The 23879-nt window shown below is 37.9% G+C and overlaps 2 protein-coding genes across 8 annotated transcripts; both read right to left on the bottom strand.

Annotated features, from left to right (window-relative positions):
- Positions 1-542: 542 nt before the first annotated feature.
- On the bottom strand, positions 543-23513 carry Lpin (phosphatidate phosphatase LPIN). Of its 5 annotated transcripts, none has more exons than XM_064688166.1 (12): positions 8766-9073; positions 6479-6849; positions 6200-6408; positions 5977-6114; positions 4724-5899; positions 4549-4648; positions 4045-4173; positions 3757-3958; positions 3485-3696; positions 2914-3414; positions 2746-2849; positions 543-1456 (listed from the first exon to the last, which is right to left on the bottom strand). In XM_064688166.1, the coding sequence occupies exons 2-12, from the start codon at positions 6656-6658 to the stop codon at positions 1270-1272; spliced, it is 3138 nt and encodes a 1045-aa protein (XP_064544236.1). In that variant the 5' UTR covers positions 6659-6849; positions 8766-9073; the 3' UTR covers positions 543-1269. The 5 variants fall into 5 exon arrangements, with proteins under 5 accessions (XP_064544236.1, XP_064544237.1, XP_064544234.1 ...); XM_064688164.1 differs by lacking the exons at positions 543-1456; positions 8766-9073 and adding exons at positions 1659-2269; positions 23373-23513; XM_064688163.1 differs by lacking the exon at positions 543-1456 and adding an exon at positions 1659-2269 and having other exon boundaries at positions 8766-9074.
- Positions 10004-23513, bottom strand: kermit (PDZ domain-containing protein GIPC-like protein kermit). Of its 3 annotated transcripts, none has more exons than XM_064688170.1 (2): positions 23373-23513; positions 10004-11609 (listed from the first exon to the last, which is right to left on the bottom strand). In XM_064688170.1, exon 2 carries the CDS (start codon positions 11512-11514, stop codon positions 10477-10479), a length of 1038 nt encoding a protein of 345 aa, XP_064544240.1. In that variant the 5' UTR covers positions 11515-11609; positions 23373-23513; the 3' UTR covers positions 10004-10476. The 3 variants fall into 3 exon arrangements, with proteins under 3 accessions (XP_064544240.1, XP_064544238.1, XP_064544239.1); XM_064688168.1 differs by lacking the exon at positions 23373-23513 and adding an exon at positions 12574-12731; XM_064688169.1 differs by lacking the exon at positions 23373-23513 and adding an exon at positions 12531-12720.
- Positions 23514-23879: the final 366 nt, after the last annotated feature.

The following is a 23879-nucleotide window of genomic DNA, read 5'->3' as shown; positions in this document are numbered from 1 at the left end:
TCGATTACCGTGCGGCGTTGATTTGATTGTGCGGCTCGGCTGTTTGTCCATAATCGCAGATTTTCTACTCGAATGTTCTCATATTTATTTATGCATGCTAGACGACAAAGGCGACAAGCCCCAACAATTGTATCTATGAACAACACACATTTGAAAATTTTCCACTGCAACTTGAGTTCATGTTTTATTCGACGGACTGTCGCCTGATATCTATTGTTGTGACTACAGCCAAATTAGAAGTCCATCCAGATGAGATTCAGTCTGCAAACCGATTTAAACCAAAGTGGTTTGAACCAGGAAACGGGTTCTCTAAACTGAATCTTCAACCGGATCAGGCCCATGATGAAAAGGAATATATAAAAGTTTGTAGGCTTAGCAATATTTGTTGTTTGTGGAATTTAAATAAAAAATTAAATTAAATATCTTACATTTAAAAAACGAAACGAAACAATCTTGAACTGGGTTCATAAACCGATCCACAGACATTTTCTTATGTAGATAACAATTTAATATAATTTCCAATAAATATATATTTATAAAGGTTGTTTTAAAGCATTTGATTTTTTATTGAAACATTATATATTCGTTCTTTTTGTTGTAATATTTATATTTTTGGGGCTAAGCAGCGTTTATTATTATATATTTAAGCATTTGTTTAGGCCCAGCGTAAACTAAATCATAAGCACAAAATATTATCATTAACTGATGATCACAAAATTATAATAATTATAAAAATAGACGTAGTTAAGTTTAAATTATAAATCACAAGATTTCAATATAGTAGCTCAGGAATTTCAGTTTACAATTGATTTTCATTTTATTATCATTCAATGCAGATAAAAGAAACAAAAAGGCATATAGGAAATAAATAAAACCTTTGCAAATAAATTCACTTATTTCGAATCAAATACAAATCAATTAACTAAATAATTTGTATGCAATGTTACAAATTCAAGGCTAAATCACTTTTTCTGCTTGTTGACACAGAACTTAATATATAATTTAATTATAGTATACATAGGCTTGATGTATTTATGAATTTCAATTGTGATCAACTTGTTTTTTCCTCTTTCTTTGCTATCTTTTTGGAAATTTGAACAGCGCTTGAACGAGTTTGTATGCGAAATGAACATAATGTTTACGAAATATAACACGACAGAAGCTTCACTCTAATAGTCAATAGTAATATTGTATAAATATATATATATGTATATATAATATATATATGTATATATAATATAAGTGTAGTTGCGTTTGGTTATGGATTATTCATTTCTCTGGAATGGGTCTCAGTGTGGCTGTGTCTAGTTTGTTTGGCGGCACCTGCGCCGTCTCCAGTTCCGGCAAATCCGGTATGGGATCACGCCAGTAGTTGAAATTGGAGAATTCGATGGCAACTTCGTCATGCTTGACGGGTGGAAACAATTGATCCACAATATAAGTCATGCTGCAATACCTGTAAAAAAAAAATATAAACAATGCATTAGTCATATTTTTCTGCAGACAACAAGATTTATGCAATATAAATAATTGCCATTGGCCCGGCGCCTAAGCGTATGCAACAGAAATTTGAGTGCAACCTAACCTCAAACTTGTGCTACAATGCAACCTAACCTCAAACTAATGCCACATGCCACACGCAAAAAATTAAAATCGCATTATAACAACGAAAGTATGCACACATTTTATTTGTGTATAAATTATTATAGAAAAAAACAAACTAAGCTCTATATATAGCTATAATGGTTGAACAAATCTTAAAACTAGGCATATATCGTGGGAGTTTAAGCTCTCAAAAGTCGGCTTACTTATTGCTAGTATAATAGGAGGGAGCGTGCTCCCATATCACAAAACTATAGACTAATATGAAACTTAGCGCTAAACATATATCATATCACAAATTGAGGATTATCCCCACTGTTTAAAATACATCTATGGATTTTGCTTAGGCAGCCATTTCCAGTATTTTTGTATTTCATTTTTGGCTTCGTGTGTGCTCATAATGAGGTTCATATCCGGATCATCATTGGCTTTGGCCAAGTCGTCATCAAAGATAGCCTCGTCAATATTATCATTGTCATCGTCATCGTCATTGTTATCATCATCAACAGCAACGTCGCTGGCCTCGTCCATATCATAATCATCGCTGAATTGTAGCTCATCTGGCAATTCCTCATCGTCGAATACATCAGTGCGATATTCGTATTCATCAGTGTGCATCAGCAGCGGAAAGTATTCATTGACCTCAAGCGACTGATTGATGTAGCCACTATAAATTTGACAACCAAAATGCTTGAGTTGAGTTTTTGGCACTCTCAATTTTGGGATTTTGATTGCGATTGATTGATTGATAGATTGATTGGTTGATTGCATGAATTTTGGTAGTACAATAATGAGGACAATTCCTACACACAACATTTAAGTGGAGTAGTACTTACAACCTATAGGCGCACCTAGCGTTACGTTATGATGTTAATACGAGTTAAACCAATTGGGTTTGCTTGCGATTTTAAATGTGGCATGATTTGCAGTTAAAGCTTTAGCCTAATAATGAAAGCTTTAAGTGAGCTTTGTTGTAAATGTGTAAATTGCGCTCACTTTAAGGGAGCTTTCAGCCAATTTGAACGAGCTTTAAACGTGCTTCAAGATTAAGCTTCACTTTAAGATTTCAAAAGTTACAAAGCAGTTGGGAAGACACCACAACCATATAGACATTAATGATGCGATATTTGGCACTTTACTTACGAAGATTGGAATGTTTGGGTCAACTCGTGTTTTAGCTCGCCCTTCGTGTTGATGGTGAAAATGCGCATAATGGGTATGCCGACGGCGCGATAGGCCCACACATCCTAAAAAGACGACAAGCCTGTTGGTAAGTATCACAAATTAAATGAAAAAACTAATCAAACTCACATTAATGCGATTGCCGTAGCCGGCGTAGAAGGGCTCCTTGTCCGGGAAGAGGTCGCGTATATCTGACAGACAGGCGATCTTAAACTGTTCCGGTTTCTTTTCAATGACCTCTCGATGAAAGGCGGATATCAAGGAAGTGGGATTCAAGAGCAACGGGCCGTCGGGCAGCATGACATTGCCCTGCCTGATGGAGCGTAAATATTCGCGTGTCACGCGTGACTGGCCAATGGCACGTGCCGATAGATAGAGCAGCTTATAACCATTCTGTTCAATTTTCGAGAATAGCTGAGCCACGCCCAATTGCGCCCAATCCTTGCCAACCATCGGCAGAATGTGGCCCAGCACATCCGACTTGGTAATGGTGCCATCAATATCCGAAATGACAACCTTATCGTTGTGCTTCCAGCGGAACAAATAGCACTTGCAGCGCGTGGTGCCCTGATAAGCGGTCGTCACACTGAACTCTATTTCGTTCATGCCCTCTTTGAGGTTTAGTTTTTTCTGTAAATGAAGCAGAACGAGCAGAGAAGGCTGTTAGAGAAGAGAGAGAGCAGGATTTTCGGGCACTTACAATGGCCGCCGAGCTGAGGCGCAGCGTTTTCTTGTAGCGCTCTTTGGGCTCATCGCTCTTATTGGAGCCCATGGTCAGCTCCTCGAGATTGTCTACCAGAGCGGAAGTGTTCTCGACATTGCCCAGCGAGTCGCTCTTGCTGAGAATGGGATCGCTTATATCCGGGGAATTAGGACGCGATGTTTGCGTGCTAACTGCAGCCTGATCGCCATCTAAAATAGCAGCAGAAGATAAGCTGGTCACAAATAATGGCTGGTCCAAAAGAAGTTTACCTTTCTCATCCTTGCCCAGCGCAGCGGAATTCTGATGTTTCTTGTCGGCACCGTTCACCTGACTAGGCACTGCATCCTGAGATCGTCGCCAAATCCACCAGGAACGCTTGGTTTGACCAACATTGTCCGTTGGGTGAACGGCCTCGGGCTTGTCATCGCCCCCAATTTGTGCCGCTGGCGAAATGAGCTGCTCGATGGCATCCTTGAAAGAAAAGAAGAAAATTAATTGGGTTCCATAACGGTACAGTGCGGCGGAAACCATAACTTTGGGCATTAGTCAAGACTTACTTCGGTTAGTTGCTTCTGGAATGTTATCATTGTCATGACAATGGGACATGCAGCTATCCAAGTGTAGTATTTGCCATTTAGACGTACAACTAGGTTCGGTGATGCAAACATATTTGGATTCTTGCACACCTGCGCACAGGAAATCGGCAGGTAGCAGGGCAAAAGCAGGGCGGCAAGCATGAATAAAATGTATTTTGTTAATAAGGGTGCGGAGTGCAGTGTATCGCAGTGTTGTGGGGTGCAGTGGAAACAAATGCACACAAACTAGCCACAGAACCATCGATAGCAACAATTAGAGTATTTAATAACTATTACTCCCTACACGAACAATCTAGATACTCGCAATGGGAATATGAAGCGAAGTAATCTCGTTCTTCTCAATTCAAAAGTTCCCAAATGTAAGATTCAAATTGTAAAATTATATAATAACAATTTCATCTACACCTGAATAACAACTATCGATGGTTTTGCAGGACAATGGCAATTTAAAAGGGGTTTACTTACATCTGCATAGGTGACCAGCTGCCGATCGAAATCCTCATCTCTGGGCGGAGCACCGTTCTCCTGCATGCCGCACATGGACATGGCCACGAAGTCCAAATATCTAGTTAAATATAAATCGAGGGGATAAGACATAAACTCATAATATTTGCGAGGGATTCGGCTAGCGGCTACGCACTTCTTGCCCTGTGGTGCCAGCTGTTTGCTCTCATCATAGTCCGAGTCCAGGCTCTTTTGGTTCTCCTCCAGCGAACTGGGCGAATGAGGCAGGCTGGTGCCGTTGCCACTCTCGCGATCCTCGTCGCCGCTGTTCGTTTGCTTGCCCTCCTTGTTCTTGGGACTGGGAAAGTAGAGAGCCGCCATCTCGGGATCCATTCGGCCAAGATCCAAATCGGATAGATAGATATCGCCAGCTTCGTTAGCGCCCTCTTTGCGCAAACGATTGGCCCGCTTCATGAAGCTAAACATGTTGCTCAACATCCAGTGGCGTTGGCTTTGCTGTGCATCCGCGGCGCTAACCGCACCCTTGGCCTGCTCCGGCGTGGGCAGCTCACCCCAATTCCAGAGAGCGCTGTTCTCATCATCGACACCATGACGCTTATCGCGCATGGTCGTTTCCAGTTCGCTGTCGCTCTGTATGGGCGTCGAGGGACGACCGGCGCCGCGTCCAGCGCCTCCAGCTCCAATGCCCGTGGGCGTTGTGATCTCTGTGTCGCTAAAGAAGTGTATGTCCAGGTCGTGCCGTGCCGCGTTTGTGGGCGTGACGGTATGCGCCAGTTCGCTAAGTGAACTATCATTGCCTGTGCGTGCCGTTAGGAGTGCGGGCGAGGCCTGCTCATCATTTGACGAGGAGTTGGTATGGGCAATGGAAACACTGGCCGCCACATCAGTCTCATCAATATTGCTGACCTGCAACGAGCTGAGCGAGATGGCATCTGCATTGGCCGCATCGCCGCCAGCGGCGCTGCCAGCAGAGCTGCTTGAGGAAGTCTTGCGCTGTGTGTTCTTCTTCTTCATTTGCGACTTCTTGCGGCGCTTCTTGGTCTTGCTCTTGACATCATCCTTATTGGCCTCACTGATGACAGTTGGCGCTGCCGCGGCTACTGTCACAGCTGGTGGTATCAGCAGCAACTCCGATTTGGCTGATGGCGGCGTTTGAGCAACCTCTGGCTCGGGTGCTGGTTGCGGTTCCGACTCTGACTTTGGCTCTGGCATTTTCTCAACCTTCTCTGGCTGCTGTTTCTTCTCTTGAAATAACTCCTCATGCTCGGCCCATTCCTGACGCATCTTTCGAGTTGTATACTCCTTGATTTTCTCACTCAAATTACGACGCTCTAAGATGTTATCCGTGTGCCTGCAATGAAACAGTGCAGATTAGTAGATCGCAAGGGTAGCAAATTAAAATAGAGGTTTCTGGCAAAGCGTCGCTACCTGCGGTGCGTGTAGTCCGATGCCTGATTCTCGAACTTGCTACCCTCTGTAACAATTTCTTTGGGCTCCTCCTTGGAGAGATCAATTGAGTTGCGACGCGGCAAAGGCAACGGTATTTGAAGTTCATCGCTAGCGCTTCTAAAATATGTAAATGATGATAGTTTATGTAGCTAGCTGCAGTGGAACGTTATCTACGGATGTTATACAAAGACGGATAACCTACTTGTCGGCTGTCACGCCGCGGATTTCCTCCAGGCTGTCGTTGACTTTGTTCAGCGACTGCAAAAAACTCTTTGGTATGGGTGAAGTGGCCAAATTGGCGGGCAACTCCTCATCATCATCATCCGGGCACTCCTCCACAAAGAACGCCTCCCCAGAGTCGCCCAGCTTCATTTGTATGTCGACGGGGACGCCATTGATTTCAATGTCCACCTGGCCAAAGAAATAAATATTAATAAAGCGGGAATGGTACGCCCGCCCAACCCCTCCTTATGCTACTTACCACCTTCTCGCGACTGCGCAGCACGCCCAGCTTGCCGAAACGCACATGGAAGGGCGAACATTGGAACTCGCCGTCCTTTTGCTCCACAACGATCACATCGATGGCTCCGGTCAGTGTGGCCGCATTGATGTCATTGTAGAAGTCTTGCAAATTGCTAAAAACGCGCGCTAAACTGTGCATTTTGATTGCAAAAGTTTATCGACACTGTCTATCGATATCGATTTTAGTTAATTCTAGATCGCACAAATGTGTGCGTGTTTCCTCGGCTTTAAATTGTATGTGTGCGCGCAATTAATAAAAACTCATTTTATTGCACTTGTTATTGATGTTGCTGAGTCGTTCGCTCTGCTGATAAATCAACCTTTGGACAACTGTAAATGGCAGAAAACACAGAGTAAGTCATTATTTGATTTGCCCAAATATTATATAGCTAGTTTTTTTTTGTCTATGCTTTTGTGCTTAAAAATACAAATTTGCGGCAGCTAGCAAAACGTTTTGTGGCACTTCTGCTGACATTTAAATGCAGCCGACAAGTGCAATAAATGCAAAAGATGAAAACAAATTTTGGCGCAACATGAATCAACACATCTTTTCTTGTTGCTAACTGTATATAATTTGCTAGCTTCTTCTTCCACGCAGAAAGTCAAGGTGATTGCATTGCGAATGCAAGCAAAACAAATGCAAACAACGAATTAATGTGTGGAATTAAATGGGTGGTGAATATGTTGAATATATCTATGTATATACATACATATATATCTATGAACATATGTATGTATATATTTTGAACAGTGTGTAATGTTTGTTGTTATGCTAACAGCAGTTACTAAAAAGTCAATAGCAATGTTTTACAGTTATCCTTGCTTTTATTTATTTCGAAAATAAACAGTGTAGGTAAACGTCATGCGACATTCAAAGCGCATTCACTTGGGATATTCGCGTGAATTTACAACAAGTTCATGGCAAGGCGGGGGCGGGGGCTGCACAAACTACGCAAGCTGTAACTGTAACTGTTGCTGTCTTTGCGAACAGAGCTTTCGGTGTGGTGCAAACATGTGTGTGCTGTAGGCGAGTGTTATCGAAAAAAGAAGATAGTGTGATTGTTAACCGCTTTAGTGGCGTGTTCCCACCGTTTATATGTGGGTAATAAAACAATAATATCGTCAATACATACACAAATGCGTAAAGATACATATGTATGTATGCTCATTACTCATTTCTCATGCCACTGGAAAACATCACGCGATTTCACAGGCGGCATTTAAAACATACATATATTATACATAAGTATGTATGTATATATATAGATTTGTAAATTAATATATTGTGTTTATCAGGCCTGTTACGAGTTCATTAAGTCTTGCGCATTCAATATGTACGCGTAGACAAATCGCGTGATTAAGTTTTAACTGTTCTGCAAATCGTGGAATTCAATAAATTAATAGAATGCGCTTGTTTAAAATTTACCAGCGTAAAGGTCAATGTACAATGTTTTTAGCCAAATTTTATCATGGCCAAAAGTATGAAATGTTTATTGTTTGTGCTTATCGCAAAGGAAATGGTCAAAAATATTTTATGCCCATATTAGTCTAGTACCTAGCAGTGTACTTCTTGTAGTTGATAAGACAAGGCACATTTCTCAATTGATAAATTCGTATGTGTGTGTGTGCGTAATTTTTTTAGTTCAATTTTTGGATCTATGTTTATTTAGTCAAGTCTAACCATCAATGAAAATCAAAGTCCACTTGAAATACTAAAGCAGACATCATGCCACCTATCACGCGTCGTTTGCGATGTTACTTTCACCTGCAAACAAAACGCAACGCGCAACGCAACGTGCGAAAAGCCACAAGCAAAACAAAACGCACAAAAAAGCTCAGTGCTGCGGATGCAGCACTAAGAGTGAGCGGGAGGGGTAACAATTAAACTCACACATGTGGAAGCTGCATAGCAACAACAACAACAACAACAACAGACACTGGAACCAAACGAAGCAAATAAAATTTGCACAAAATAGGCAAAACGAATTTTCTGTAAAGACCGCAACGGCACAACCAATTGACGTGTATTTCTGAATGTTTGTGTTTATTTATTAGTCGCAACGCTGCTTAGTGAATTTTGTTGAGTCACGATCAAAGTCCAAGACACTCACTTATTAAAAACAAAAAAGCAAGAAACAGGCAAACACAAACACACAGGAACAAAGTCGAACAAAATTGTGTGCCAAGAAAAATCACATTGAATTGCACACGTTTCTAGTATAATGGAAATTTTATGTGTCCGCTACCTTCGTTGAGTTTTTCTTCTTTCAAAATCTATTTATTCGCTGCTGTGGTTTTCCTTGGCTTTTTTATATTTCCTTTTTGGATTTTTCACGAAAAACTAGCAAGACAAATTGCGCCTCACTCTATTTCTGCTGCAGCAGCACTTGAAATTGTTTGCTATAGTTTAAAGTAAACTTTTTAAAGTTGGCACAGTTTTTGTGTAACTCAGTATAAAATGTTTGACAAGTCTTTTTGTTAGCGTTGTCTTTTTCTTTGTATTCAACTTTTTAGCTGCTCCGCCTTGCTTGTTGCCTCGTCGACAGAGCTTGCACAACTGAGCGCTCGTGCGACAGCATCGACTCTTTTTAGTTACCCAAGTGAGCAGCGGTGCGCCATAGCTAATTAAATTAAGCAGCTGCTTTTGTATGTGTGTGTGGGAGAGCGGCGAGCACGTTGCGCGCGAGACTTAAGAGCAAAAAGCTTTGCCATGTGTTTGTTTGTATTAAAAATAAACCTGTTAAACCAGAAAGTATGTCTTGTAAAACATGTTTGTTGTTAGTGTTGTTAGAAATTTGTTGCTATGGCCGAGGCTGAGCAGCTGTTCCAGCGCATTCTCTGCTTCTCTCTCTCTCTCTCTCTCTCTCTCTCTTCAATTGTACTTTTAAGCGCTCAAATACTAAGCTGCGAACAGCAACAACAACAACTTAAATAAATGTGCTTATCAGCTGTACGCAGCGTCGTCTTAAGCAGCTGTTGCTCTATGTTAATAATGTTAATAATTGCATTTTGCTGTACATGTACATAAGTGTGTATGTATATGTATGTATGTGTTGTGCTAACGACGCGTCATTCGATGTTGCATTCAAAACATCGCCTCCTCAGAAAGCTTTCGACCTATGCGACAGGAAATGTCTTTATGTATGTACTTGACATATGAACATATGTATTTATTCTATACGAATGGCAAACATCAAGAAAATTCGGCAGAGTCTCAACGCACGTGCTCATGGCCTTCTCTAGGCAAAAAACAAAAAAGAACTCGGAATATAAGCAAAAAAAAAAAAATAAAAATTTGTCACAGTTTTGCGCTGTGGAATCTTTTGCAAAATGAGCAGACAAGTTGTTGTCGGGTGCCAAAATAATAAATGCTACACTGAGAGAAAATGCGTCTGCAAACTTAATAATTAAAAAGCACTTACCGAAAATTATAAATTGAAAATGCAACATTACTAGAAAATATAAAATAAGCAATTCTTCAAGGTCAATTTCAAATAATTTAAGTTTATTTATAAATGTTTATATAGTAAATAATAACTAAATTAAAATGCATAATTATGTACATTGAACAAATTGTACCAAAATAATATAATAATATAATAAAGTATATAGTTTCTTTGTAATATTTTGTTTGTTTGTCTACTTGCTACTTTTTTGTCAATTTGTATGCATATATATAATAGATAAATATAACAAATACAATATAATTGGCAAATGCAGGCATACAGATAAATACACGTGTATGTAATATATAAATAAAAATAACTAAGCTTTATCAATTAAGAGAAATAATAATAAAATAGCTGATGAAATATGATTTCCGTTTTTTTTTTGTTTTTTCTTTTGTAATATTTTTTTAATTTTTTTGCATTAGTTAAGCGTTTATATTACTTGTTTAAGAACTCTAATAAAAATGCAATCATTGTTGTTGTTGTTGTTGTTGTTGTCGATGATCGCCTAAGGTCCTTCTTTTGATTTGCTTTTGCGACGCGCATCCGTTATAGCACCCCAGAGTTCGATAATGAAGTCGTCGGTGAAACCGAACGATTCCAGGTCCGAGTTATCAATGGCCTCAGCAAAGTCCATGGAGTTGGACTTCTTGTCACCCAGTTCCCATATCTGTGACGCCAGTTCCGTATCGTTGATGCCCATAAACGATTCGAGCAGATTGTTAATCGCCTCAACGCCCGCGGTGGTTGCCTCATCGAATTTGGGCTCAATCTGTGCATTGCCATTGGCCTTGAAGCGCAGCGTCTCCTTGCCGCTGCCGTAATTGCGTCCGGCATTGCCGCCGGCGCCGCCGCCGGATGCCGAGGCGGATGCACGGGATTGGCTGCGCGGTCCGATGCCCTGGAAGCCGCTGCGGATCGGCTCGACCAGGCGCAGCGTGAACGTCTCCCCCGTCCCAATGTCCTTCAGCATGCGTGCCACCTCGTAATGCCTTTTGCCCACCATATTGAGACCATTCAGCTTCTCGATGTGATCCCCGACGGATATGTGCTCGATGCGATCAATAATGGAGTCCTCTTTGATGCGTTTAATGAATGCATAACCGGCACCATTATCGGTTATGGTCAGACCCAGAGCATCCTGCGTCTTGACAATCTCAATCTCCTTGGCGCGACCCTTGCGATGGGCAAATATAAAATCATCTAGCCCGATCTGGCCGCCCAACAGACGCGTCATGTCCACTTTGTGCGAGTTAAGGGTACAGAATAAAATGTCATCCTCGGATATATCAAAGCATTCGGCTATTTTCTTATACAGCTCACGAACGCTAGCAAAGCCCGTGATCAGACCCGTCGGACTGCCATGTGCCAGTTGGCAGTGGAAGATCAGCGGGGGCTTCTTGTCCAGATCATTGTTATTGTTCTGATGATTGCTATTGTTGTTTTGCAGCATAGACGAGTTCAAGGACGTGCGTCCTTTGCTGTCCTGACTGATGTTGCTGTGTTCAGATGAGTTCTTCGAGGATTTACGGGCAAAGAGCGGCATTTTTGGAGGGCTATTCTTCTATTTTCCTCTATATAAATATATGAATTTTTATTGGGTGTCCTTTGTTCGCTTTATTCTCATATATATTTTTTTATCTGTGTGCGTAGAAGAAATTTGTGGATCTCTTTTTTGAATAGTTCATTATAAGTTTAAGCTATTTATTAGTTCCGTTTCCAAAATGTGTATAAAATGTGAGTATGCATGTGTGTGTGTATGTGTTTGTGTGTGTGTGTGTATGTACAAGTATAACACCGAAAAACCATAAAACATTTATACATATTTATCTAATCTTTGCACAATTTATTGCCACACGAATCGGACACAAAAGAAAACATGAGTCAATGTGCGTTATTTTTCCAGTTCGAACCGATGTTCTACTAACGATTTACACAAGTTAGTTAAATGGATCAGATATATATAACAAAGGAGTATACTAATTGGCTAATTGATATACTTATATTGTGCGAACTAATTATCGATGTGCTAATTAGAATTGGTAAACAAAGACGCGGGCCATGTGAATAGTGGGAAGTGAGGTTAAAGACGTTAAAGTTATTTCTCTCAAGGTTCTTGTCAAAATTTAACCGACTCTTACCCAGGTTGTCGACTTATTAAACTGGACTTAAGTTGCCGCAGCACAGTTGAAATGCGAAAATTAGGAAAATCGCATGCCGCGACGCAAAAATACACAACGGAATTGAAGACAGTTTTGTTTTTTTTTTTGTAAAACTCGCAAAAGTTGTTGCCGCTTGATAAGATTTCAATGTGTGACAATCGCGTGATAAAAGCGCTCAGCGAGAGAGCAAAAGAGAGAGAGAGAGAGTGGGAAAGTGGGAGAGAGAGAAGATAACGTTTGATTAGCCATAAGCGGTAAAGATTGTGGCGGCCCGAACGAAGCGCTTTTCGCGTCAACCGATCCGCGTTTTTTTCGTTAACTGAGACTCGACAGCATTTGTCAGATGTGACCAGATCGCAGAAATGTTAAGCAAACCACAATTAATGGGATATTCACTCACTACATGGGGAAATGTGTTTTGTGTTTTTTCTGATCTGTCGTACGTAGGATTCCTCGATTCGTTGTACTCGCTGCTGTCCGAAATGTCTTTTACACTTGCAAACTGAATGGTTATCACACGCAGAAAATTTTGAAAAACTAAAGCAAAACAAATTTAAACATCGAAATCAAACATCAAATCCAAACAATACATGAAAGGTTAAACAAAGTCCGACTCAGTAATACATACGTCAACATAATTGGATTGAACTAATGCCAAAGTTTACCAAAGAGAACAATTCGAGCTCTTGATGTGCGCAAATTGAAACGTGTCAACTCTGGTTAAGAGTTTGAGAGCTTGTGTTCTTTGGCGTTGCCACCTAACTTGAAATGTGCGTTTAAATCGGAATTGTATTACATTTATTGTATATCTATATTGTATGATAAGTATTAATATATGATTTAGTTTCAAACTATGGAACTGAACCTAACTTGCCCATCAGTTACGTTTTTCTCCTGTTCCGTTGACTTTTAAAATCTAAAAAGTATTCTGATCTTTCCTTATTTTTCTGTTATCAAAATTTTGCCTAAGCCTGAGGATTTTGAAATTTTAAGTCTTTAATTTTAAGAAAATGGGCTTCCAAAAATGAGAATTAGGTTAGAAAATGTTCTATAAATATTTAAGATTATTTCTTTGAATATTATATGATATAGTGGCATGATTTATCAATTTGGTTGATGCCATTAATATGATATGACTATGTATATTTTTTGATAGTTTTATGGAGCTTGGCCTCTCTCTCTCTCTCTCTCTGTCTGACTGTCTTCTTCTCTCTATCTCTCTCGCCCTGTCTGGCTGTCTTCTTCTCTCTATCTCTCTACATGAAGCTCTTCCCTTTGTGGTCACCTGTAATTTGAGCAGTGTATCTATAAGTAGAGCTCTCTAGTTTTGTCTATTCATGTTTTCCTTGTTTATTTTGCTTGGATTTCTGCTTTTGCAAATTCACGTTCGCTTTCAACTTTGCTTTACCTTGATCGTCCAATTTTATTTATTTTATTTGGTTTTGCTGGAATAATTAAAGCACAATTTGCATTTTTTACGGTATTCGAAACATCCGCCTTATATGGATATAAAAAATAAAGAAGGTTGAAATCTTTTTGATATGTTTGATAAGCTCCTGAACTCTACACAGCTTCAACAAATTGCGAGCTGGCAAAAGTTCACCCAGCCAAGCTCTTTTTTATGGCTACGAAAAAAACCATTTAAAGCGTCAATTGAAAAACACGAGAGCAAAGCTGAGAGGCAACTCGAGACGAGCCCCTTTAATCAGGCATGCGCGAGAAATGTATACCCACATATATATATATATATATACATAAATATATTTCATCTGTGGGGAGCACAACAAGCTCTACATCTGATTATTGCGGTACACACACATATAAATCGCGTATAGAGTCATTCTATATATGTGTTTTTCAGCGCACAACCGGCTATTTCTAGCCGAGCATAATAGATAACCCGGCGAATGAAAAAAAAAACACAACACACATCAAGGTCGAATTAGTTAAGCATAGAGCGCGTGTAGCGATATCCGTACCTTTTACACTAACAACAAATACAAGAAAACAAAAACAAATACAAAAACAACAACTCTTATGAACATACTACGCATTGGGATTTCATTTGCAAACGTACCCGGCTTTATATGTGAATAAACAAACAATTCGGTTGAAGGAACTCTATTTTTCGTTTAACTATTTCAAAAGTTGCGTTCGTTACCCTAATAATAATATACCCTATACATTTATACACATTAGCAGCATTTGTGATGCATAATTATTTATTATCTTTTATCAATTATAATTAGGAGAAATTAATACAGATTAAAAAAATAATATATATAAATTTAATTAAGAGCAATTAATACAGATTTTAGGTATTTTAATGAAGCTAGTAAGCAAAAAATAATATTTAATAATTTCCCAATATTAGATCTTTCCAGAAATTGTAATTTTCAAGATATTTGAATTGTCCCAAACTTATAATACAGGGCTTTTTCGTGTACAAGTTGCTTGCATTAATAAATCTTATTTTTGGCATGGTTTCAATTCTTTCGCAATTTTTCTAAGGTCTCAGTCTAAAGTCTAGAAATTATGAAATTCTATTTTTGATATTTTACAGGTTCCTCTCATAACTAGTTTTAAGGTAGAGCTTTGGAAATAAAATTTTCGACATCAGTTTTCAACTAAGCATGGGCATAGTTTTCGAAAACTGCGAAACACGACTCCAATAAATTTCCCCAAAGAATTTGGAAAATAAGTTCTAGGCCGATTGGATGCAAAATATTATACGATTGTTTACCCCAAATTGAATTGAATAAGCTCTCTATTCTAAAATCAGGCAACTAGAGGTATGTGCTTTGCTCGTATCATCAGTCAATCAGTCAGTCAATCAATCAGTCAATCAATCAGTCAGTCTGTATATAGAGTGGAATTTCAGCTAATGAATGTATTCGGCAATTTGAAAAACCCTTGGAACCGCAATCGTCTAATATTCTAGTACTCTTTTAGAGGTCCATCTTGTCTATCTGTTGCAGGTCTTGCATATATTGCAATCGGGCGGATCGAACCAGTTTATCATATAGCTAACAGTCGAAAATTAAATGTTTGCATGAAAGGCATTTTGTTTTTAAAAGATATCTTGACACAATCAAACTCAGCATTGATCTGCTGTGTTCTATAGGAAGAATCGGTGGGAAAAATAGTTTTTTATGGAAAATTTATTTGTTTTTCAAGTTTGACAATTCACCCCGCATATATGCAAAATGTAAAGGGTATAATATCTTCGGCTGTCTGTTCTATCTTGTTTTTCTATGCATAATAGGCATTAGATGGTTTCTCAACATCTGCTCTAATGTCGTTTCTAAATAACAATATGCATTTCTTAGATTGTAGACACGTGTATCCAAGTTTATCTGGGCTAATATCAACTGTAATTGCCAATGCATTCGCGGCGTAAACAACAAAACACCAAAACAACAACAGGGCAACAACATTTCCGCATACGCAACGCAGCCGGTTCTATAAGATACATTTATATATATATATATATGTGTGTGTATATTTATTGTTATTGTTGTTTGTTTACTCGGCCCCGATTGGCTGTAATTTGTGGGCCCGACTGGCAGAAATGTGGGCAAAGAAGCTGTCTGCTAAGCACAAACACACATGCATATAATTAAATATACGCGCACACATACATTTACAAGGTGCTTAGAATGTATCTGTATCTTTTTATGTATCTGTACCTGTATCTGTAGCTGTAGCTGGCGTCAACAACACACAACGTAAACAACTCAAATTGCGCGTGGGCTTTCCTCAAGTACAGTGAAACCAGCAACAACAACAACAACAACAAAAAATCGAATTTCAGTTATCGCTCGGTAAACAACAACGTGTAATAAATTTAAATGTGCATTTGCTTTACGATGATTAATTCGGGCTGCAAAATACCCTACAGATAAGCTGCAGCAATACTCTATAATAATATACAATAGTCTATTAAGCAACAGAAAAAGCAGTTAATATATTAGTTAGTTTTTAACAAGCTCTTTTTACTTTCAGTTTCAAATAACATTAGTTAAGATTATGACATGCTTTAGAGTTACATTTCAGGTATTCAATAATTCAGCATTTTGTTTAAGAATTCAATTTGTTTTTTTAAGCGCTGGAATCGATCAGTATCTTCTGATCTCTACCAGTTTTAAATAGTATTTACATTGAGGGGTATTTACAACGGTGGGATATTTACAATTAAGGGGATAAACGACATGGCCTAATACTGTAGGGTATTTAGTTGATTCGCCTCGTAGGTAGGTCGCAGTGGTGTAACCTTTGGAGACGCATCTCTGTGATGGGGTCAGCCAGGACCCCGGCTGCCGAAGAAGTTGATCTGATCCCCGACCTTTGCTAGGGTAGGGTGTTCACAGACTTGAACTGTTTTGCTAGAACAAAAAGCACTGACAGGAGACTCCACTCTTTGCTCTACTTTTCTGCAGCGCAAACCCTTTTTTTTAACTGTAGACGTGCAAAGATAGTGTTGGAAAAAACACTTCTGTGATCTCCAACCTGAAAAGATAGTGTTGGGAAATACACTTCTTTTGTGATTTCCAACTCTAAGTACTTGCGAATAAAGTATTGGAAAGTACACTTCTTTTGTGTTTTCCAAAACGAAAACTAAACTTTAAAACTCGATTTGACTTGAGAAAACATAAGAAGAGAAGAAAATTCTAAACTCCACTCGTGTATTAACATTAAAGACAGGTTCGACTGGAACCTGCGCAGAATCTACCAAAGTCTTCTTTATGCAGCTTTTGGTGTAAACTGTGAATTCCCTAATTAATTACAGGTTAATCAGATATGCAGCTTTTGTAGGGAACTGTGAATACCCCATTTATTTTAGGTAAACTCAGATACATAGATGAAAGACCCAGAAGAGAACTATAGAAACTAAATCGAAACCAATTTCGAAACAAAACCTGGTTTATTACAATCGAATTTTAGGCGCCACACTGAACCTGAACTGAAGAATTTGTGATTTGAATAACAATAGTTAATTAATTAAATTATGTTTTTTAATTGTTAATTGTTGCACAAAAACATTTGTTTAGAAAATTTGACATTGCCAGAATTTTGTTGTAGCGTGTCTAATTGTCTGTGCCTAATGCGCCCCATTCATGAATTTCCGCAGAGTTCAAAGAAAATTTTGGCAGCGACATGAAAAAATATAAAATATTATAAGTCAGAGGTTGCAAAAATAAAGGATTACCAACATAACAAATCTGTTGTTAAATGTTGGTACGTAACATTTCCTTTCTGCAATCTGATTACGAATTTGTTTTATTTGGCTTCGGCATTTAATTAGTTAATTAAACAGTTGAATAGTTGCTTACGCCATCTGAAATGCCATAGGGTAGAAAATACGTAATGCTCTCTAGTATATAACATCGGAAGTCGCACATTTTCATTCAGTTTTCTAATCGGTTTTATTTTCTTTAATGATTTTGCACTCGTACAAATGCGTTAGTTTGTTTATTTCTCAAGAGCTCAAATACAATAACAAAACTATAAGACTACTATAAGACTAAATATATATATGTACATATATCTATATATATATAAGTGTATGTTTATATACAGAAAAAAGTAAGACTATAGAGAATTTCGCTTGGCCCGCGCGTTTTGTGTGTTATCGCCGAACTATGCACATGTGTATATTGAATATATTATAGAAAATAGTGCGGTCGGGTATTGTTTTTTTTTTATTGTTTTTATTCTTGAATTTCGTCAAACGCCAACAAAAACATCGAGGGCCCCCAGTGGGGACAACAGAATAACAAATCAAGGTTATTTAATCGACACATATTCCGCTACGTACAGAACACATTATCATCAATCAGATTTGATCATGAATGCTTAAGGTGTTTACTAAATAAACTAATATGTGCTTAGTTCTGGGAAAAGAGGGTTAGCTCTATGGGTACTACATATACATATCTGGGTACAGTGAAAACACGAATAAGGGATAGTTCATTTAGTCGCACAGCTCTCCTTTGGGAGTTCCATTACTTATTGATTCCCACTAAACTTGTAGAGGGTATTATAATGTTGTTGTGAAATGAAGGAGAGATCTCCGACCCCGTAAAGTATATATATTCTAGATCAGCATCAACAGCCGTCTAATTGTTTGTCTGTTTCTATGCGAACTAGATTCTCTGTATAAAGCTTGAAACTTTGCCTAGTTCCGTCTTTCTGTGACAGGCAATATAAATGTTGGAGCCGGATCGGATTACTATATCATATGACTGCCATGGGAATGATCGGTCGAAGAGTTGGTTCTCGTATGGAAAACTTTTTTGCTTATCAACATATCGCGACGAAAGCATTTATAGGATCACACATCGGACCATACCTCATATAACATAGAAGCAATAGGAATAGAAAAAAAAGCAGGCTCTGGTATAAAAACCTTTTTTTTAATAAGATAACTTGACCAAACTCAGCATTTATACGTTTTTCTATTTTCTCGTTTTTCTCGCATATACGCAAAATTGTTTTAACATCGGACTACTATATCATATAGCTGCCATAGGAATGATCGGTCGAAAAGTAGCTTCTTGTATGTCAAAATATACTGTTATCCGAGAAACTTTCATCAAACTGAGCATTTTCAAGCTTCACTCTTCTTACATATCTGCAAAACCGTGGGGCAAATGAAGATATCCTTACTTTCTCGGTTTCTTTTTACAAATACTATTCCTAAAGCGAACAAACAACTTTTCCAGATCAAAAATTCTTTTTTATCATTTATAAAATAAATATAATACATTTAATGTTTAAGTCTAGTTTCTAAGTAGAGAAAAACCACTTAAACCTTTCTGTCCGCTCAAGCGAGCTTCACTGTAATATAGTATGTGCTTAGTTATTGCATAATGCCCGTCATTTGTTACAATATATTCAAATATGTGTAAATTGCAAATTAAAAACAAACCTTTTCAGATGACGACAAAAACTGCACGTAAGCAAATTGTCTTTGTTTATATGTATATTTTATTTATTTTTTTAATTGCATTGTTTACACAATAAAAATTTCTTGATACGCGCTTAACTGACTGTGATGTCGACAAGTGGGCGTGGCATTTAGCATATAGAATGCATTCAGTTCAACAGATGTAAACTGATTGCATCTAAATGCATTTTATTGTTAATTTTGTTGTTGTAGTTGTTGTTGGGTCTGTTTAATTGTTAATGCACTTTGCTTTAATGTTTCTATATACATATACATTACCTATTTAAAAAGTATCCCAAGCTCAACTTTCGGGCTTACAATTGAAAGCCTTCAAGTCATAAGGTTAAGTATTTCTTTTCAATTGTTTTTTATTTAAACAAAAACTAACCAATGCCAAAAAAGATACAAAATTATAAAGAGAGCGCATATTTAAGCGATTTACTGAGTTTCTCTTAAACTGCGCTCTTCGAAAGCTTCCGCAGCAAAGCTTTGCCCGCGCGAGCTTTGCGCAAACTTTCCGTTAATCTCCCTGATCAGCTGAACTTTCAACGAACAACGTTCGATGTCATCGCCAATGTGATTCATATTTCGTTGACTAGGTCAATATTTGGACCGATCGTATGGAACCGGTAACGGTGAAAATTAATTCCCAGTGATTTTTCGCTGAAATTGCTTTCAGCAATTCAGGCAATTCAGGCAGAAAATTGATCTGCTCACTGGGTCGCCACAAACATTCACACACATATATATATATATTTATATGTATTTTGTATATGAATATACCATGAAATGGTATGTGGAAAGGGAAGTACTGATGTCGTTCGAAGTGCTTATTTCCAATACTCTGTTGTCATTTAAAGGGGTAAACCCAAACAAATATATAGATCATATTTGTATATTTATATTCCTCATTAGCTCATATAATGTCAAATTTGAGCCAGAAAAGGCTTCAAAAACAATTTATCCAGCTAATGTAATAAAAATCCAGATTTTAATAAAATTCTAATACCGATTTTTGTTAGTTCCAAGAAATGTCCCAATAAATAAGGCTTCTTAACATTGTAGTGGGACTGTAATACGCCATCTATTGTTGTTGAGTTAACATAATGTAAACTCAATGTTAATTTTTATGGAGGGAATTTATCAGATTTGGCCTCACTTGCTTTCTGGTGAAATAACTGATCTGGCTAGCGACAGCTCATATATGTATATATCATCTCGTATATAATTTTGTAATACAGAAAGAACATTCAAAAACTATTTTGCAGTAACAAAGATCTACACAGTTTATTTGTTTAAAACGCCATCTGGATTTGAATCCTGAATACAGGGCATCTCTTCAGTCGAGTTCTATGGTCTAGCGCAAACTTATTTGTTATTTTTTAATAGCGGCTACATACTATATGTATACGTATCGGTCATTCACACCCATATACATACATATTTGTTTGTTCGTAATTAATATTTTTCCTAATATTCAGAGTATGAATCAGTTTTCCATTTGTTTGTTTTTGGGCTCGACTGCAAAACTGAGCGCCATATACGCGTGTCTATACGTATCTTTTAGATATTATGGTGCGTTGCTCCGGTAAATTGTACACGTATTTTTTATTTATATTTATTCGTTTCTCGCTTATTTCATATCACGTTTTTTTTTCATATATTTTTGTATATTGAGCCGCATTATTCATAATTCGCTGACAGCAAATAAAAACCACAGAAACAACGTGACTGACAAATGCGCATGCTTAATTTGTAGTTTATCATATGCCAAGTGCAATGAACCGGCATTGAGTGCAACCAAAGCACCCTGTATGGGCGGAGCTAGTGCCTTATAATGTGGAGCACACAGATATCTACACATATGTCTGTATATATATGTATATGCCTTGGGGCAGTTTTGAAAACATTTAACCGTTTCACCTCGCTGAACTTTGCGCACGGGGCAGGTAATTTAAGCAAACAACAAATTCAACGAGCTCACAAAATAAGCTACAAACTATGGAGCCAAACCAATTTGAATCTATGGTAATGAGCGCAAGATGAAAGACTATGAAATTTTTGTATAGGTCGTTAAAGGCCAAACGCAGTTTCATCAGTTGCTGCCACACAAAAATGTGGGAATACGAACAAACTGAGTTACACAACAAATAGATTAAATATTTGAAGTGCATTCAAACAACGATCTTTAACAAAATAAATTGGGCAATAACATAGCTAATAAGATTTATTAAAAAAAGGGTTAAGATTATTAAAACATATATGTACAAGAGAATAGACATTATTTTGTACAGCTACCTGGCACAACATAACACCCCAAGAGCTTTAAGTTTAACATCAAGGTGTTAGCTTTGCATCTGCTTAACAGAACATGCATCACAGGTTGCATTTTCAGTTATTTGACAAACAAGCAAATGTTACAGCTGTCAGTTCTATGTGCTTCTAGTTTCTTTACAGTGGCTTAACATAACATAACAAATTGCATATAAATATAAGCTTCCATTTCTGTGAATTCACATAAAGTTAACATCGTGCTATATGCAAATTTAAATTTTACTGTTGTTTTTGTTTTTATGGCAAATTGCCTGCTCGAGTCTATCATAGAAGCTTACAAAGCGCAGCCGCCATGAGGGCAGCACACTGGAGAGAAAGGGGCTACCTCTTTGGTAACAATTGTGTTGCATTTAATGCCTAGGGGCGTGCGTACCGGTTCATAATATGGACTCTCTATGGTAATGTCACGCAAACAATTTACATAAATGACGTCGCTTCCGCTTTTAACAGCGGCGCAGCCAACAAGAACAGCAACAAAAACTATGGCCAGCAAACGGAGGATGGCTGACAGACACGAGAATGAGAGAAAAAGTGTAGCGAAAAACGCAATTGTGTCTGTCTGATTGCTGATTGTTTAGTGCGGAAGTGTGAAAGCAATCGATAAAAAATAATTTACAGAGCGCTCCTGCTGCTAACTACATATAACGGCAAATGTTTGTTCAACAGATAACAGAAGACGGAGAATGAGAGAAGAAAGAGAAGCAAGTTGAAAAACAAACATATGCAACTGAAATCCATTTCTTTTGGCCAAAACAACAAAACCCACTAACCAACTTCACGGTTTGTTGGCAATTTAATTTGCCTACAAATGGTTTTGGTTTTTTTTTTTTTTTAAGATTTCTTTGGGCCACCTGCGTCAAGTGCTCATTGCCTTTGGGGCACGCCCTCTTAAAGTTGAGAATTTGTTGGAGCAAAGAAAATGGAAATTGTGTGGCACACGTGTTGGCAACACAAATTAAAAAACATTAACACACTTTACGCTTTTTGGCCAGGTATAGGGACCACCCCCTTCTGCTTGAAAAACTGAATTTATGTTTAAAATTTTTCTTCCATGAAATATAAGACTTTTTTAAAGCAAGTAATTATAATATTATATTTGGTTATCTTGCAATGTGAAATTTACTTGTTCATATCAATCAATAAACGATGCAACCCCTGAAAAACCACCCGGCAAATGCAGACATAACCTCAAAGTTTGCCATATTAGAAATCGCGTGTCTGAGAACGTTTGAGGTAGGAAATGGGCAAAAAAAAAACATGTCTAAGGTCATAGACATAACTGCGTATGTTGCTATGGTGCTTTTAATTTTTGGGGGTTGGTACGAGAAATCGTTATATGCTCATAGATAAAATACATGCCCATAAAGTTGGATTTATATATGTATATATATACATTTGTATAGGTGTGAATAAGTTTCCGCTTATGACATAAGCACTGTGTGTGGGTGACAACACTCGAGAACATTTGCGGCTAATTATTTATCTGCTTTTGGTGCATTATGTATACACTGTTCCGCACAGCTGCACAACTGCAATAAATCGACAAAACTGTAACTTTTTTTATTTATCGATTGCCAATTTGTTATTTTTGTTGTCAAGAAAGTCACCCTCTTGCATCTCTTTCGCACACACAACCAAGATTTAGCAATGATTCTTCACTATTTTGTTGTTTTTCGCTGCATTTATCAACAATAAAATTTTAGCATTTTTTAGTAATAACAAATGTTAGTAGTTTACAATTAAATAGTGCTTTTTATTTATATTTTGTTATTTCTATGGGACAGACAAAAAGCTGAAGATGCGCCACCACCTTTCACTTTATTTATACACATACATATACATATGTTGAAATTTTTGGTTGAATGAATTAAATCTATTGTCATGGGATGCTGTATATGCGGCATTTGAACAATCAATAAATCTAAAAGAAAGACAGAAAGTAGAAAATGTTGTACGCACCTGTCGTTGGTGCTGATTCCAGGCTGCACTTGCCTGCACTTTGGGCACAGAAAAGCACCGTAACGAGCAAGGAAAGCGGACATACGAGACCAGGTTATTGTTGTTATTGCTGCTGCTGCTGTTGTTGCTTTTCCACACACACACAGAGACACATATACAAAATTTCTTTCTTTCACCCGACACAGACTTAACTGGTTTTTATTTTTAACTGCACCACCCCGTCGATCGTCTTCACAGACATACACACAAACACACCAACAACTTTAATTAAATTAGCACGATTTATGTGTAGAAGAAATCAGCAATTTCGGCTACTGGCGCATTAACTATTAATTCTACTGCTCTTAGCAGCTCATTTTTCACTACTGTATGACCAGCACGCATACACATGTAAAGTGTCGCCGTCGACCCGTCTGTTGTATTTGTTCTAGAGATGTAAGTGATATAAGAAATCATCGCTGCAACGATTTCTACCATCGATTCACATTTACGATTTTCTTTAACTGA

The sequence above is a fragment of the Drosophila montana genome, unplaced genomic scaffold, assembly GCF_035044405.1.
Source record: "Drosophila montana isolate Dmon_TW-CO22-7 unplaced genomic scaffold, ASM3504440v1 contig_3200_1, whole genome shotgun sequence".
NCBI lineage: Eukaryota > Metazoa > Arthropoda > Insecta > Diptera > Drosophilidae > Drosophila > Drosophila montana.
The sequence above is the reverse complement of the archived record's forward strand: the minus strand, read 5'-3'. Positions and strand labels throughout refer to the sequence as shown.

Coding starts and splice junctions, on each gene's coding strand:
- Lpin (XM_064688164.1), bottom strand. CDS start 6,658: ATGCACAGTTTAGCGCGCGTTTTTAGCAATTTGCAAGACTTCTACAAT. Junction 3,959..4,044: donor TCCAGAAGCAACTAACCGAA/GTAAGTCTTGAC, acceptor TTTTCTTTCAAG/GATGCCATCGAGCAGCTCAT. Junction 3,697..3,756: donor GCTGGGCAAGGATGAGAAAG/GTAAACTTCTTT, acceptor CTGCTATTTTAG/ATGGCGATCAGGCTGCAGTT.
- kermit (XM_064688170.1), bottom strand. CDS start 11,514: ATGCCGCTCTTTGCCCGTAAATCCTCGAAGAACTCATCTGAACACAGC.